The 16963-nt window shown below is 44.2% G+C and overlaps 1 protein-coding gene across 1 annotated transcript in view; it reads left to right on the top strand.

Moving 5' to 3' along the window:
- TSPAN7 (tetraspanin 7) overlaps window positions 1-16963 on the top strand; it is a gene marked incomplete at both ends in the record, with an annotated part of 94412 nt that overhangs the window by 64556 nt on the left and 12893 nt on the right. The window contains 2 exons of the mRNA XM_080613856.1: window positions 14319-14507; window positions 16692-16766. Of these exons, the coding sequence (XP_080469982.1) occupies window positions 14319-14507; window positions 16692-16766 (264 nt within the window). The remainder of the gene's footprint in view (window positions 1-14318; window positions 14508-16691; window positions 16767-16963) is intronic.

The following is a 16963-nucleotide window of genomic DNA, read 5'->3' as shown; positions in this document are numbered from 1 at the left end:
AAGCAGCAGTCCCACAGTAGAAACAGCAACTCTCAGCTCATTCCAAGTATTATTAGGAGAATATAAATAACCAGTGATTTTCAGTGAAATGGGCTCAGTACATTAAGGGTTTGGTTGCTGTGATAAAATCCTTTTTAACCTTTAAACAAAGCCCTTATCAGATCATTACACATGCTCCCGAGATGATTTTTGCATGGATTGAACTGAAATGAATGCTGCAGCTGACGATCTTCTTGTCAGCAGTGGCCTGGCATTGCGTCGGTGGAGGCTGCAGCCTCCCCAGCCCCCTGCTTCCCCTTCACAGGCTTCAGCTAGGTAGGGATTTCAGCATGGACCCCCTCCTGCAGGTGAAGGGATGAAAGCTGCCCGGCTGTCACCTGTTGCAGGCAGCAGTTGTGTTGCCAGCTTCACCTCCTTCCCTCCAATCTCCCTCTTCCAAGAGAAGGCTGCTCTCAACCTCTTTACTCTCATTTCCACCCCAAACATACCTGTGGCAGCGTGTGCACACTTGGTTTGCAGTGCAATTGTCTTGTGGCTTAAGTAGCTCTCTCTTGTCCTTGCTGTGTAGTCTCCTTACAGGCAGGTTCATATCCCCTTACCCACCTTTATCCACTTCATGCAAGTCTTTGAAAGCCGTGTGTCTCACCTCCTGCTAGAGAGACTCTTCATTGCTTTGTTATTCTGGGAGTGTGTCTTTGAACCTGTTGCAGTGTCACCTCACCTTTCCTGAATGGGGGTAACCAGATTTACACTCATGGCAGACTGCATTACAGCATTGCAGATGAATCTCACAGGTGCCTTGTGCAGTGGCAGCCCATGTGTAGCCCTTCTGAAAGTAACTTGCCTTTGGAGGTGCACTACTGCATTGCACGTGCCTTTTTCTCTATGTATGTGCCATGAGTGATTCCTCATAGACACTATGGTCAGCTAGGATTCAGAAATGCTTTTCCTTCACTATTATTTGCAACTTCAGGAGCTTGAAACTTCTGGCATTGGTCCCAGCAGCACGACCTTGTATTTGGTACTATTGAATTTCATTGCGTATCTATTATTACACATTTCAAAGCTGTATTCTGCTATTTATGAAGGTTATGTGGAGCATACACACTTGAATACAAAGTGGTTCCGAGAGTGTTTCACACCACTGGTGTTATGTGCAGTGACTAATGAGTTTGTAAATAATTTTTTCATTCTTTTTAAGTTTTCTTACTGCTAAATCTTAACTTTGTAAGACCAGCAGATGAACAAACTGAAAGCTCTGCTTTTCCTCCAATTCCCACAGGCAGCAAAATGAGAAATCACTCTGGGTCTTGTGCTGCTGTGGATTGCATTACTGCATCTCATTATGTTCGGAAGGAAGCTATGTAAGATCAGCAAAGTCATAATTGCAGAAATATAATAGCCATGTGGACAGGGGCACAATGATGCCTAGTTAAGGGTGGGATTGCACTCATACAGCTCTGCATCTGCCCATGAGTCTGTGTGTGCCCAGCAGGCCTGGTTGCTATCTTTGCTCTCTGGGCACACTGCTGGCGATGGTGCAATGGAAGAGCCTTTTTGTATGTGCTGACTATGTGTGTCTGTTGGATGTGAAAATTCCCTGGAGGAGCTTCCTCTCTTAAACTGCATTGCGGCAACTGGCCTTTAGAGTTGTTCTGACAACTTTTATGGTGTCTGCTATCATCCAACACTTGTGCTACTGAAAAAAAGTATGTTTTTTTCTGTACATGTGACTCAGGATGCACACACTGTATTTCCTTCCTCTCCAGAGCTGGATGAACTGTACCACATGGTCACTGTGTGCTCACTGCATGTTCTGGTTTGTGTTTTATTCCTGTTGAGAGATGAAGTTCTGATGATATGCTTGGGTTTAAGGTGGTGTAGTACAATGCTGTAGTGTGTTGATACATGTCTGAAGACTGTTACATGTACAGGTAGGAATTCCTGCACTGACTGCGCTGTGACACTACCAAAACACCTTCGTCAGAGACTCACTCTAAAGTGTTTTCTATCCTGGTCAGCTCTAAGGTACAAATGAATGCACTGAACTCTAGATTATTCTTGTGCCAGCATGCGTTTTGAATGTAGTCTTAGTCTGATGACCGTGGATAGCACTAAAGGATGTTTTTCAGTGTTTCATTTTCTTCCTTTCCTTTCTTCACATAGGAATTATAGAAGTTTAGGTTTTGCATGGATTTGTTAGGAGACAAGCAATCAACAAGAGCATGTAAGAGACAATAAAGGATTTAAATAGGGGATACTCCTGTTTCAAAACATCTAGTCTTGATTATCTTCCATTTTTGATTTTTTGAAGTCTTATATCTCAGTAAAATTGGAGAATTGTTTTAATATTTGCAGCCAAACTATATTATACTGTGTAAACAACATTTCTGTCATCTTTGTGTATTGCTACTTCACTGATTTGCAAGTGTGAGAATGAGGGACAGCTGCTGTATTTAAGCTTCCAAAAACTTGCATGTCCCACAGGTAAATATTCTCTGGCTATATCAGTTTGCTGGTGATCAGTTAGTTCCTTCTATTCTGCTATATATAGTTATATATATATAACTATATATAGTAGACAGTTCCTTCTATTCTGTTATATATAGTACTATATGTAGTAGCTATATATAGTAGACTTTCAAAACAACCACTATTTCTCTGGTTAGGAGTGTGCTTTCTTATTGATATTGAACTGAATGTACCCGTTTAAAGTTACTCTTGTTGAAGACTTGGCAATTTTCGGTACTATGTTAGTCACTCTGAAATAGATTTTGACATTTTTAAAAGCATGGAAGTTCAGTGAGGAAGGAAAGACATCTCTAAAAGAGATAGACATCTGGGATAAAGTAAGCTTAGCCTGCATTAAGTATTTGTTAAACAAGCAAGCAAACAGAAAAAAAGGCCACATGGTGGCCACAGATTACAGATGTGAAGAGATTCATGACTTTGACAAGGACCTGCTGATTTGCTTAACCAGGCAAAAGTGAAGGTTTAGATCATCTGAAGGGGTAGAGATTAGTCTGTATCCACCGTGACAAGCTGTTGACTTGTGGTGCTGCACCACCAGTGCCATCCCGTGTGCTCACAGGCAGGGCAGGGCAGGGCAAGACCTCATCAGCTCCTAGTCAGAGCTTTTGTCAGGTACAGGAACACCATCTCTGCTGTCCTATTCATTAGCCTTTTGCTGAAATTCAGTTGCAGTGTAGTGAGCACTCCTTGAACACTGTGAGTTTGGTTGTCATAGAATCATAGAATAGTTTGGGTTAGAAGGGACCTTCAGAGGTCATCTAGAACAACCCTCCTGCCATGAACAGGGACATCTTGAACTAGACATTCATGAATAAGCCATATCCAGACTTTGGGTAACATCTTCAGCCAGATATCAGATAGACTAGGCCTTCTTCAGGGCAAATACATGACAGAGGAAGGAAGATATTCTGAATAAAAACTGAGGAAAGAGCAGTTTAGCTGCAGATGAAGTTTCAGCAGTGCAGGTGCAGCATTTGGAGAGCACCTTGGAGGTGTGTTGACTAGATGCCTGCTGCAAAGATGCTGCCTCACTGCTGCATCAGGTCTGTGTGGTTAGCCTCTGCTGTCATCATGCGCCTCTTGGAAGGGAGTGGAGACAGGGAATGTGAAACACTCATTGGTGCAATGTCAAGCTTGAGCAGTGTTCTCAATCCTGGCTTTGTGCCTTAGACTTTGCGCAGCCGCTGATCATAGAATCATAGAATCATAGAATAGTTAGGGTTGGAAAGGACCTTGAGATCATCTAGTTCCACCCCCCCTGCCATGGGCAGGGACACCCCACACTAAACCATGCCACCCAAGGCCTCATCCAACCTGGCCTTGAACACCGCCAAGGATGGAGCATTCACAACCTCCCTGGGCAACTCATTCCTTGAAAACTGAGCTCTGTGAGCCCAATTCATGACAAGGGAGGCTATGGTGCCTGCCATCTCTAATCACAGGTCAACAGGGGAGGTGTCGGTGAGGGAAGGTGAGGCACGGTCCCACTTCCACCATGGATTGGACACACGGGTGACCTGTATCGCCACCCATCTGAGGCTCCTGGTCCATGCTGCAGCTCTGCAGAGGCTCTGGCTGCCGAGCAGGTCAAAGCTGAAGCAGTCCAGCCGCTGTCTGTAAACAGCCTATGCCTCTGCAAGCTCGGTCCAAAGCAGGCTTGCCCCCAACCCTAGTTTTTGTTCTGGTGGTCAGGGACCACTGTGCAATTTCTTCACAAGTGACCTCAACTGACATACATAGGAGCCGTGGCACATGCAGATAATCTGTACTGGGGAAGTGTGAATGGCCGCAGGGCTCTAAGACATGCTCCACAAGGTAACAATGGATGCTGAAGGCACCTCATTTCTCTAATTACGCACCTTAGCTTTCAGAGTGGGATGCCGCTTTTGATGTCTCCAAAGTGTAAGTTCTTTTTCCTTAGATGTTCAGTCATGCATATTTAAAGCTACGTTTCAAGAAATTAGGTCTGAAAATTCCCAGCAGAGATGCATTTTTGCATTCTGGTTTTATCCAAAAATTACCACATTTTTCTGCAGCTGACTTGAAAGATATATCAATTAATAGAGCCACTGGTGACTAAACTGTAAAACCAGAATATTTTCTCTCATTTAATGATGTGCCTTACATAGAAATAAGCATAAGCCTCATGATGAAGAATTTAACTGTACTAAGATTTCCAGGTATTTTTCTGTAAGCGCAAGGTATAATAAAGCTGAGTTTTCATCATAAGAATATAACCTTTTACTATTACCATTCATTATGTGTATGGTCTTCATAAACGTCATCATTCTTCCTGAATCTTCCTACAAGAGGCATGTAGTTAATTATTCCCTTATAGGAAAAAACCTATAAGAATAGATATTTGCTACTAGTTTTGAGCCATACTGCAAGGATATTTTCAAGCTCTTGTGTTGTGTCCCCACATACACTGCAGTCTTTGTTAGTGCTTTTAGGACTTCTTGGGCCATATCCAATTCTTCATCCTGCAGCAAACAAAATGACTAATATTTTCTTTCCTGCTGTTCATTAAACGATCACTGGCCTCTTCTGGTTTCAAGAAGGTTGCAGTCATGTATCTGATTTTTAACCTGGTTTACCTATAGAATCAGTTACACAGGCCTGCTTGTCATTTCTGCCCTAGCCTACATGGAAAGAGTTATTAAACCTTGGTGTATCATTAGTGCATGGATGGGTGGGGGTGCTAGGAAAGACCTGGGTTGTATATAAAATGTTTACTTCCTATCAGAGGTCATTTAACTGTACTGATATAGGCACTGTTAAGGCTAAATGTACACATTGTTTTCTTCCGAGTTGGTGGTGAGTAGCCAAATTAGCTGCATGATAGCTTCATATTCACTTCAGCATCTATCTGTCAGTATTTTACTTTCTTTCCATAATTTTCTTCCACCAACACTACAGCTTGACCTCTGAAGACATTGATCTGGTGGCAGATCACTCAGGACAACTGCTCTTGTACTTGTAATAGTGTCCCAGAAAGGAAAAGCAATGAACCTTCAAAATACTTTTGAAAAGAAAGGAGGATAATAGTCCACTTAGAAGTAGCTGTGCAAGAACAGGTTGTTAAGCTTGACATCAGTGTGTCTAATCAAAATCTCCTCCACTGTGTTTCAGGGCAAATCTAGTGGCTGACCCCTAACACTGGTGCAGTAGATACTCAGCTCTGACCCGCTGGTGACATGAGAGCAGAGGCAGCATCCACATTGCCATAGTATGCATGTGCTGGTATCCCTGATGACAGTTCCTGCAGGGAGAACATAGGCCAGTGGTTTTAATACATAGAAATTGCAGTTTTGGATGGAAACAGCAAGAGCTAGGGTGGATAATCAATCTCGTGACAGCAGCTAGTACTAGATGGATGCTGAGCAGCAGGGATCATAACTCAAATAGACTGCTGGGGTGAAGGGATGCAGCAAGACCAGTGGACATCCTGCACATGCAACAGGAAGAGACAACCCTGAGCCCAAAGAGTTGCAGCCTACCCAGGTGAGACAAGCAATGATCATAGAGAGGAATGTAATTAACAAATTTATCATACAGAATTTTTTCTTTAAATTCTTCTAGCTGAATTTTCTTAGGAAGAAATTATTTAGATGGGAAGCTCCGGCCAGAAAAGAGAGGAGGAAGAAGGGAGGGCCTGAATTAGCATAGCAGGGAGACAATTGTCATGTTAGGTACTAGGGGATGTATTAAGAAATGGTGAAGTCAGGGACTGCAAAGTGCTACAGCAGTTATGTACCAGAGTGGCCATTGAAGGTGTCTTCTCCTAACACAGTGACCTTAACAGACTGTTTTTCCATTGGCAAATGGTGCAGAAATGGCTATGAGTTGGCTTGCAATTTTTTCTTGAGTAGAGTATAATTATAGTGGATTTAAAAAACAGACAGGGAAGTTTTACCAGAAACATCAGAATTTCTTTTTCTTTTTAAGCCTCTTCATTTTTAATGGAAATCCTGGCAGCACTGTCGGTGGCTGTGCCTTTGGTGATGGTTTTATGTTCGACTTTTTTCTGTCAATGGGCTTAATTTTTTTCAAAGGCGAGATAAGGACACGAAAGAGTTGCTGTCTTCCTAAGGTGCAGTTCATGGCATCTTCATTTCTCATTAGCTCCAGCAGAGGTCGATCCTGTGCAGAAGGTAACCCAAGCTGGTTTTGAAGGTGTAGTTAGGATCGCCATATGGGAGCGCAGAGAATTCAGCTGTGTTGCTGGCTTACATGCATCTCCTTGTTGCATCATATCTTTTCTTATTGCTTTTCTCCTGCCTGTGAAGAACTGACATGGAAGCTCAAAGGAGGATTTATGTTTGATTCAGTCGCCTGTGTGCCTGATGAGAGCCCAGCGGCTGAGGCAGGAGAAGATTCAAAGCCAGCCACCCCCTTTGCTTGGCAGGCTGTAAAGCAAGAACATTTTGAATGTGATCCCTTGCCTATTTTGGGAAAGTTATAAAATTTTCAGAGGTAGGCCAGTTATTTTTAAGCTGCTCTGGACATGGTTTTAATGTAGGAGTCATTCTGGATGCTGTCAAGGTCGACCATTTTCTTAGTGAGAAAGTTTACCTCCATTGGGGAAATGCCTGGTAGATCTACTTAGCTGTGTGCCTTGGTCCTCTTTCATTTCCTCACAGCCTGTTAAACCTATCGCTAGACCTGTCAGCTTCAGCCAAGATGGATTGCCTTAGTTCTTTTCTGCCCTGCGCTGGCTTCATCCATTTTATGTACAGACTCTTTCTCTAGCTGTTTGAAGAGAAGATTGCAGTAGAGCTATGCAGAGACAGTGTGCCTCCACCAAAATGCAAAAAGGCTGGTGTTTGAAAAGGGAAGTATTGAAACCGAAAAGCTGAAAATACCAGCAACATGGGTATTTGCTTTGCATCTGGCTCTTTGCTGCCACTTTGGATCAATTTTTAAGTTGCACACATTTTACATTCATTTAGCAAGGTTGCAAATATGAAATGGAATAGAAAAGTGACTGCTGCAATAAGATCCTGTTTAATGAATCTGTCCTCCTGCGTCTCAGTACTGTGGATAAAGAACCAGTCCAGGGAAACACTGAGCTCTTCCCACTGCTTTTGGAAACAGTAGGGATTGCTGTGTGCTCCGTATCAATCAGGACTGGGTTCCAAGTTTTATTTTGTCAGGGCTTAGGAATCAAAACAGCAGACATCTGTAATGAAGAGGAGGACATGAATTAAATAGACATATAAACTAGCAATTACTGCTGCACATTTATCTTCATCTCTGTAACTGATAAACTTTAAGTGTTCCATGTGGATGCCCTGTGTATAAATGAGTTGGTCTGCATTTGGGCCTCTTGAATCTCGGTGGATACGAGATGTAGGAGCTTTCATATCTCCTATCTCAGTTTAAAGCAGCAACTCCCTTTATACCATGCTGTCAGTGCCCTGTGAGATGTGGAGTATGGAGACAACGGACTCAATTAGGATGTAATATGCATTCAGTTTAAATGAGTACATAGTGATTTCCTGCCTAATTTCAATAGAATTAAAGAGAGAGCACTTTCAAAGTTATCTCTGAATCCTCTTCCCTGTGTATTTTGCTGCTGTTACCCAGGAGGGGCTGTTCATCATTTGATCTTTGTCATGGCACTATTAAAAGAAGTAATTCTTAGACATTTTTCTGTTGCTCTTTATTTCAAAACTGCCTGTGTTTAGCATTAGTTTTGATTTCAGCAATGCCCAATATTATCAGAATATCACTCTACCTGCCTCCTATAAAGCTGCAGCACATACCCTTGTATTAAGACTGTTGGCCATATCTTTGTCTGTGTGTCTCTTAAAAGCATATGGTTTATTGGGCAAGTGAAATGAGACCTAGCATTCAGTTCAGTCGTATTCCTGCCTGCCCGCAGCATGTTAACTTCTTCACCACATCCAGTCAGCTCCAGAACTGGGAGCAGTACTGCAGATAAGATTGGAAACATCTGTACTACTGCTGAAGGAAGGCAAAAGAGGTAGATTTGACCAAAAGCAGTGATTAGTAGATGTGATACTATGCTTGAGGAGAGGTAGGAGAAAGGCATGGAGAGATGCTTTGTTGGGCCATGCACAGCCTTGCTGTCCTACTGACAAGCCCCAGTTCCTTCAGTTGTGAGAGTAAATGGGTGATTGGGGGGAGTTGACTCTGGCTAGGCACCATGTACTCACCAAAAGCTGCTCTATCACTGCCTTCCTTAAATGGACAGGAGATATAAAATAGAACAAAAGGCTTGTGGGTCGAGGTGATGTCAGGAAGAGATCCCTCAGCAATTACCATCAAGGACAAAACAGGCTAGACTTTTGGAAATTAATTTATTATCCATCAAATCAGAGTTTGATACTCAGTGATACACAGAGTGAATGTGACATACACAGAGATGTTAGCTGGGAAGAAGCAGGGGACCATAACGGTGCTTGGGAGGCCAGTGAGGGTTGGGCATGATGCACATTGCCAGGGCAAGGGGTAGAGCTGGTTGCAAGGGGGAAGTGGTCCCAGATATATATTTTTTTGACATCTGAACATGCCATTTCATCTAGATTAAAGCACTGCATGGGAATGTGTTGATGGAGTTTTTCTTAGAGAATCACCAGATGGCATACCTGCTTTATTTCCTGCCGTCTCATCAGTCCAGGGTTTCTGGGGTGTGTTTGCTGAGCCCGAGTTCGGACACAGTGAAATGTGAGACCTGCCAGCACTGTGGAGTCTTTACAATCCTTGCCCTGCTTGGATATCTGCTATGTTGTTTTGGTTTTTTAACCTTTAAAAAGTTTGACCTGAATCAAGGGCAGACCTAATAATGTTTTATTGAATGCTGTATCTTGGGTTTCCTGACTGAGGAAATGTGATACGAGCGGCTTCCAGCTCAGTGAATGTTTGTAAGGAAGACATGATCTACCTTTGATGAAATCCAGGATGAAATAGCTTTCTAATAATGTTGAAAGCTGGAGAAAGAGCACAGAAAAAGAAACAGAAATTGCAGGTGGGCCCTTGGGTTTTTTTTACTTTTCTGGTCCCCAAAAGAAACAATAATTCAAGATTGATGGTCTCGAAAGGTCAGTGCAGTGACAGTGTGTCAAAGGGTGTCTTACTTTACTTATCCTCCCTCACTTTGGCATGTCTCAGCCCATGGGCCTGCAGCAGGTATCAGTAACTTGCAAACCTTTGCTCTGCTAAGACTGACAGTGACTTCTCACACCCAGGGGCAAGCAGAAGATGTCTGTGCTGCCCAGTCTGGTGCATGCTGTGCTGGCAGGGGACAGGAGCAGCCTGGGGGTCTCAGCCTGTGTCCCCCATGCCAAGAAGGGTTGCCCTGGTGCTGGAGCAGCATTTCAGCAATGCTGGCAATCACCAAAGAACTGCAAGAACTGCTTTGGTGGTGGCTGGGGTGTGGGGATGGGGAGTGTGTCAGGCAGGGCATGAGACTTTCATGACCAGGATGTTTCCTTGCTGGATGGACTCCAAGGCCAGGGGCTGTCCCATCGGCAGCCACACACAAGGCTGAAAGGAGAGCGCCATACATCAGGAGGTGAAATGAAGTGTTTTGGCCTGGAAACATGGAGAAAGGGAGCATTCATCACAACAGTGTGAGAGGCAGGACAGTCTGCAAGCATTAAAACCAGCTGATAACAGCCACAACAAATCGCTTGCGAGCCTGTTCATGTACACAAACCCCATCTGAGTTTTTAGGGTTTGTATGGCAGTAGGAACTGGCCCTAGGCACAGATAAACCAGGACTGCCCTGCCTGCTGTCATGCATCTCTAATGGTGTTATCTGTTTTGGAATGGGTGCATGCTTCGACTGTTTTATACAGGTGTGGGCTGTTACTGCTTAAACCAAGGTTTGTATAAAGTACAAGGAAAACTTCAGAGCCCTTTTCTGAATCAAAGCATTGGGTATGTTTGTGACAGGCCTTAAAACCTGACAGTTTGGGATTTTTTACTGTTTAACTTTTCCTTAACCACACTAGAGGTCAGGACAGCACAAAAAGCTGGATAACCTCATCATGTGATAATCACAGCTTCTGTTTTCCCCTCCATTTTGTGAGTTTTACATCCATTAGCACTGAGAGTGTGTTTCACCTGCCTGGTTCTGACAGTATGTGGTGTAAGTGGCTCTGTCTTGGGCTTCCCCATCATCTGTGGGATCCAAGGCTGTGATCAAGGAAGTGATCAGGAGTCTTGCCTGCTTTAAGAGGGCAAGATCTCCATGTCAGGGGTCCCTGCAATGATAGCGGGTGAAAGAAGCAGAAGCAGACCCTTCGTTAGCCTCTGGGCAAGGGAATGGTGTGGTACATGACAGCTGGTAAATACTGGGAAAGGCTGAGCTGTCCGGGCAGCCCTTCCCTGTGCATCCTTCCTTTGATCTGCTGCCTTTCCGCATATCAGACTCTGAGCTTGAAACCATTAAAATCACAGCGACCCACAAAGTCAGAGATGCTTGAGGGAGGGGGCAAAAGCCAGAGTTGGCTTCAGCTCATTGTGGTTGACGCAACTGGTGTTGCATAAAATGGAGCTGAGGCTCAGAGAGGTGGCCTTGATGCTTCATCCCCTCAGGGGCTGTGGGGAGAAGAGGGTCCCAGCCCTCAAAAGGGCAGTTACTGATGGTTCTTCCACAGTTCCTTACTTTTGGGCACGATCTCTCCTGCAGTCACTTTTCAGAAGCAAACCTTGTCTTTTCTGTTTTTCCTTTGCTAATGCCTGTTTTTCTGTACCACTCCAGATGTCTCATATGGGGCATCATAGGCTCTGCAGTTGCCAGTTCTTTTCTTCTGTGTCTGCTGAGGATCTTGAGTGGGGCTGTGCCTCCCTTTCAGGATAGGCTGTAGTTGTCATACCATTTCCAAGACAAATCTTAGTTTCTGGAGGGGCCACAAGAAGGGCAGGCTTTGCTGTAGAAGTCTGCCAATGGACTGGGACTGTTGCTGTCTTGCTCCATGGTTGCTGACTGTTGCAGATAAATAAAGCTGCTCTGGAAGGTGAATCTTGGCTCAGGGGGGCTTTAAAAGTCAAAAGGCTTGTGGTCACTCTCCTCTGACTGCCAGGATTATTTTGTACGTGTCCAGGAGGAGATGTATTGATCATATCCATCTATCTGCCAGTGTTTATCTTGATGGTTTCCTTATGGAAAATAAGGAAATCCTCATGGTCTGAATGGGAACATTACAGTGGAAAGGCAGCAGAGATGACTGGGGAGAGACTGTGGATTGCAGGAGGTGCTCTGTATTTCCTTATACCTTTCAGTTGCAGATGGACCCACATCACCTAGCTCTTGCACCTATTGGGCCTGATCCACAGGTCATGCTGGACGCAGAATTAGGCTGGAGTGATGGTTTTAGGAATTGCTTAGTTAATCACAGATCTATACGGAGCTAATTTCCACAGCCTGTTGGGGCAAGAGATAGAGTAGAAGATGTGTGTAGTCCTGGTGAGTGGCAGAAGCAGTACGTATTCCTGCTGCCTTGTTTTTAGGCCAGCACTATCTCGATCTGCTGTCTACCCTTATCCCTCCTGCTTTTAAAGAAAACAAACCTAAACTCTAAACCAAACAAGAGACCAAACAAAATTGTTCCCTTGATTGCGTGAGGGAACAGAGAGAGAGGGAGAAAAAGCGTGTCTTGAAAATAAAGAATTGAGGTTTGCCCTTGGGTGGAGGTGGGCATTAGTCATACCACAGCGTGCGCTCTCCTAAATAAAGGTCATGGAAAGGTTTGCAGAGGAGTCTTCTGGTTTTTCCTCTTCACAAGCAGAATTCCAGCTGGCGCTACTGCAACCTGAGGTGCATCTACAGCGTGTCTTTGTGGTAACGTTCCATCCCGTCTGCACAGTGCCAAACTTGCTGGTGGTTTAGACCTCCCCACTGAACTGAGGGATTTCCATAAATCCATGTAAATCAGAGCTCTATTAAGAAGCAGAAGGGGAATAAACTTCCAGCAGGCTTTGTTCCTCTTTTTCAAAGTCTGTGTGCACCATAAATTGGATAGGCCCCCCTGAGATGGGAGGAAACTAAACTCTTAAAACACATAGTAAAGGGTTAGTAATTGTTTCAAACAGCCGACTAAAAATGCTTTTTATTGCCATGCTTGAGTTCTCTTTCAGATGTGAAGCTGCTTGTTCGCTTTGGCAGCGAAGGCTGCTTTACACCTCCCTGGGGACAGTGGTAAAACTTTCAGCAGCTCAGGCACAGAAACCAGCCCTTTGTCGAACTGGAGGCGAGAAACCAGAAGTTGTTCTGCGGGTTTCCGAGTCCCCCACAGCTCACTTTCAGACTTTGCTGGTTAATGTGCGCCCTCTGAAAAAGCTTTTGTCAGGGAGAAGGGGGACAGAGGTGAAGATAGTGTTGTGTGGGGGTGGGATCAGACTCAGCAGAGGCATTTCATGCCCGTGGGTGTGTAAGCAACTGCTGATATTTGTGATGTTCAAGAGCAAGGAATCAGCACTTTTCACTCATTTGCATTGCGAGATGGACAGGAGCTGGATTTATTCCTATAGCCACCATGGGCAAGAGAGCAGAAATCTCTGAGAATCCTGTTCCACAGGTGTGATAGAAATGACGACGCCTGCCATGGGTGGTCAGGGGAAGAAGGGAAGGCTTAGGGATGGAGACAGAGGGATATGATGGGTTTCCCAGCTAGTGCTACACTCTGGTGTGCTTGGAGTGGGAGCCAGGTGGGGGCATGTCTTCCCCACAGCTCTGGGAGGTATGAGAAAAGGAAGGGTGAGAAGGAAGGGAGGAAGGAAGGGAAGTGCTTTGGTCTACCTCGTCCCTTCTCCTTCTGTTTCTCTCTTTATTCTTTCTTCCTTTTGATTTCTTCTTTTCCCTGCATCTCTCTCACTGTATCTTTATTCAGAGCATCTAGTTTGTATCCTCCCTCCTCCTGGTATTTTTCTTAGGTGTTTCTGGTTACTCAGCAGCTCTGCTGAATGCAGTAGGAAGTTTTGGGGGAATTCAGGAAGCATTTGCAGAGCTGGCACTCAGGTCTGGCCCCTTTGTGTCTCACCTTTGGTCACGCCATGGGAATGAGTTATGTGTGTACAGTCTTGAAGCAGGCGTGTCAGGATCGGGTGATGATCAGCAGGTGGTGCAGGCATCACTCCTATTGCGGCCACTGCTTGGTGTCAGTGTACAGTACGCCATGGCTTCCCCCATGTCCCTGCTGCTGTGGGAGCTTGTGTGTCCTGTCTGCCTTGTGGCATGGCAGTCTCTGCTTGTGCATCATGGTGCTCCAAGGGCTCACTGGTGTCCTCCCACCCTGCGCAGTCAGGGAGGTCACTTGTATAGCCTGGGGAAAGCTCACTTGCCAGAGCAATGCACTGCAAGGGATGCTGGTATTCCTGAAACTTTGGCATTAAGAAGGATGCAAGGATGTCAAGCAGCAGGATTTTGTGGTTCAGGCAGTTTTTGTGGCAAAACCCGGGAGGTGTGAGGTGGCAGCAGTTGTTCTTGGCTTTTGGTAAGAGTGATGGAGTTGGTCCCTTTTCTCAGTGTGCTGTAGGAGCAGAGATCCTGTTCCTGCAGATGGTACTCTGCATCCTCCTTTGGCAATCATCAGCTTTGTGGTGATTAGTCCTAGATGTGTCCTCCAGTGGCAGTCTTAATGCATTTTCAGTTGCTGGGAATTAATTTTCTCTGTGCCTCCCTCTGGAGTTAGTAAAAATCTTGAGGCTTCCTTCTGCCAACACAACAGCACTGATAAATCTCTTCAGGATCACTGTGTACTGAATTTGAATGCCTTCCCTGTTAGCTCCTGACGGCTTTCTCCTCTTCCTTGCAGATCACAGGTGTTATCCTGCTCGCAGTCGGTGTTTGGGGCAAGCTCACCCTTGGCACGTACATCTCTCTCATTGCTGAGAACTCCACCAATGCCCCCTATGTGCTCATTGGAACAGGTACCACCATCATTGTCTTTGGGCTTTTCGGCTGCTTTGCCACTTGTCGTGGCAGCCCATGGATGCTGAAACTGGTAAGTATGCCAAAGTGCCTTAAGCAAGAGGGGAAGAGGTTTTGTTGATGTAGTGGGATTCCCCCCACCCCCTGCCAAGCTTCAGCAGATGCTAACATTGGTTTTTAGGCACATAAGCTAGATTTTATTGATCTTAATGTTCAACATGTGTGTCTTTTGGACAAAGAAGGGAAAAAAAATCTTTGCCAAAACCAGTCGTTGATTGAGTATGAATGAATTTCGCTACCACAGGGTGTGCGGGCCCATGTGTTGCTGGAAGTAGGGCAAAATGCTGCTGATGAATTACTTTGTGAGTAATTCTACAATCAGTCTGGTTTTCTGTGAGCGAGATAGGTATGTTTACAATCTTAAAAACGTCCAAAGCATCATAAATGTGAAATTCATTTAAAGTATATTTTAAAGGTTTCATTTTAATTCTCTAATGTAAAATCTATGGAAAAATAGTTGGTACCTTCTGAAAGCACACCAGCCTTTCTTTTTTTCCTAATATTCACTAGAATAAAAGCCAACCTCATAAAACAAAGCTCTGTATGATATGTTTGTCCTCATCTCAAAAGCAGCATGAATGTTAGGTACACTAAGCAGAGGTACAGCAGCTGTCTCTCAGACCAGTTTAACTTCTAAGTTTCTCTGTTCTGAGTTTTCCAGCCTACATTAAAATGGAAAATAACTAGAGGTTAAACAAGCCTATACGGTAAACTGTGTTTCTGAGAATATTCAGGAGCAAAAGCCTATGCGTGTAATGATTTGAAGGGTGGAAATAGTACTTGTGAAACACTGAGATAGTGGAAAAGGGCTGGACAGTACAGTGCAGCTCCTGGTACAGTATTTTGGGGCTGATTTTCTAAGGAGATGGAACAATCCTTTTCCAATTTGAACTGGATTTTTAGAAAAGAACATCTTAAATAGAGTTCATTTCTTCAACTGATGGCACGGCAGGGGAGAGGGACAGCTGCAGCTATATGCTGGTGGCCAGTCAGCATGTACCTAACACTGTCGCAGGTACATCGCTGCTGCTGCTTGCCATTAGGGCACATGTAGAAGCCTGTCAGTTACTGCAGTCCAGATGGGAAAGGGATAAAGGTGAATGATTATATAAATCCATGGGAAATCAGGCTCTGCTAGTTGCTCTCTAAGTGATGTAACTTTTTTCAAGGTATGGCACTAACAGTGGCATGTGCTGTTTCAAGCACATGTTTTTATTTTCATTGTATACATAAGAAATACTTAAATATTTAAAATCTTTCTTTCTCTCCTGAACAGAATGCAGGCAGCAGTTTGACAGCTGCATTAATCTGAGGAAATTATTTTTCTAGTTCTGCCTTCATTGTTATTCTCCTTTACCCAGCGACCTTCCATTAAAAAATATCCCTTTTTCCACTAAATCCTGCTGGGACTGAATTTCATTCAAAATGTTTCCTTTTAGATTGGTGTTTAGCACATGGAGAAAAAAAGGTGATTTTCGTTCCGGAAGATTAAGCCCCAACTTAAAATTTTACGATTCCACCTTGCATTGTTTTCTTTACCTTCTTTATTTCTGCTTACACTTATTTTTAATAGTTTGTGAGTGTCTATACTGAAAGCACTTGTTTTCAAGGTTTATTTAGCTCTGGATCCAAATGCTGCTCCTGAAGCCAAACATGGGCCTTGGCTCAGCAAAGTATTTGAGGCATCTGTCTAGTATTATTGTGAGAATATTTCTAGAGAAGTCAGTGTTGCAGTTCATTTATTGGAGAAACTTCAGGAACTGGGCAGCAAATCCCAGTCTAGCAATGAGACAGATAAATATGAAGCGAAACACCTGGAGAAGCCTATTTACTTTAGCGGAGTGCCATGCAAACATGAAGGGTCTGTTTGTATTCCTTACTGCACCACCAAAACCTGAGTGACTTGGATCCATCTCTGGCATGTGAGTGTGTTTTAATTTATCTGAGAACGCTAGGAAATGTGGGAGCAGAAATGTCAGAAAAGCCAGCAGTTAAACACTACATATCATTTGTGAGTTGTATGAACACATATTCAGGCAATAACCTATGTATGGCCTCTAAGAGACCTTTGGTTTCTTAACATCTTTCACGTGTGTCTAGAGCAGAAAGGTAAATTTTATGTGATAACTGAGCAGTACAACTGTGCTGAGACAAAAGCCTGTCATGTTCTGACTTCTCCTGCCTCCTTCCTTTTCAGTATGCCATGTTCTTGTCCCTGGTGTTCCTGGCTGAGCTAGTGGCTGGCATTTCAGGGTTTGTGTTTCGCCACGAGGTAGGTGGAAATGTGCTGAGTTGACACATGGCAGTGTCTCCCTGGGCAGGAGCTGCTGAGAAGTTCTCTGAAGCGTGGAGAATGTGTAGGTCGCTGAGCTCGGCAGCTCCGTACTCATCTCCAGGGATGCAGCTGTTGTGCAACAATAACATGTACAGCTCTTAAAAGCTGATGCGATTCCAAATGAAGGGATTTAG

This window comes from Psittacula echo (genome assembly GCF_963264785.1).
Source record: "Psittacula echo genome assembly, chromosome: 3".
Taxonomy (NCBI): Eukaryota; Metazoa; Chordata; class Aves; order Psittaciformes; family Psittacidae; genus Psittacula; species Psittacula echo.
This window is presented reverse-complemented; position numbering and strand designations above follow the sequence as displayed.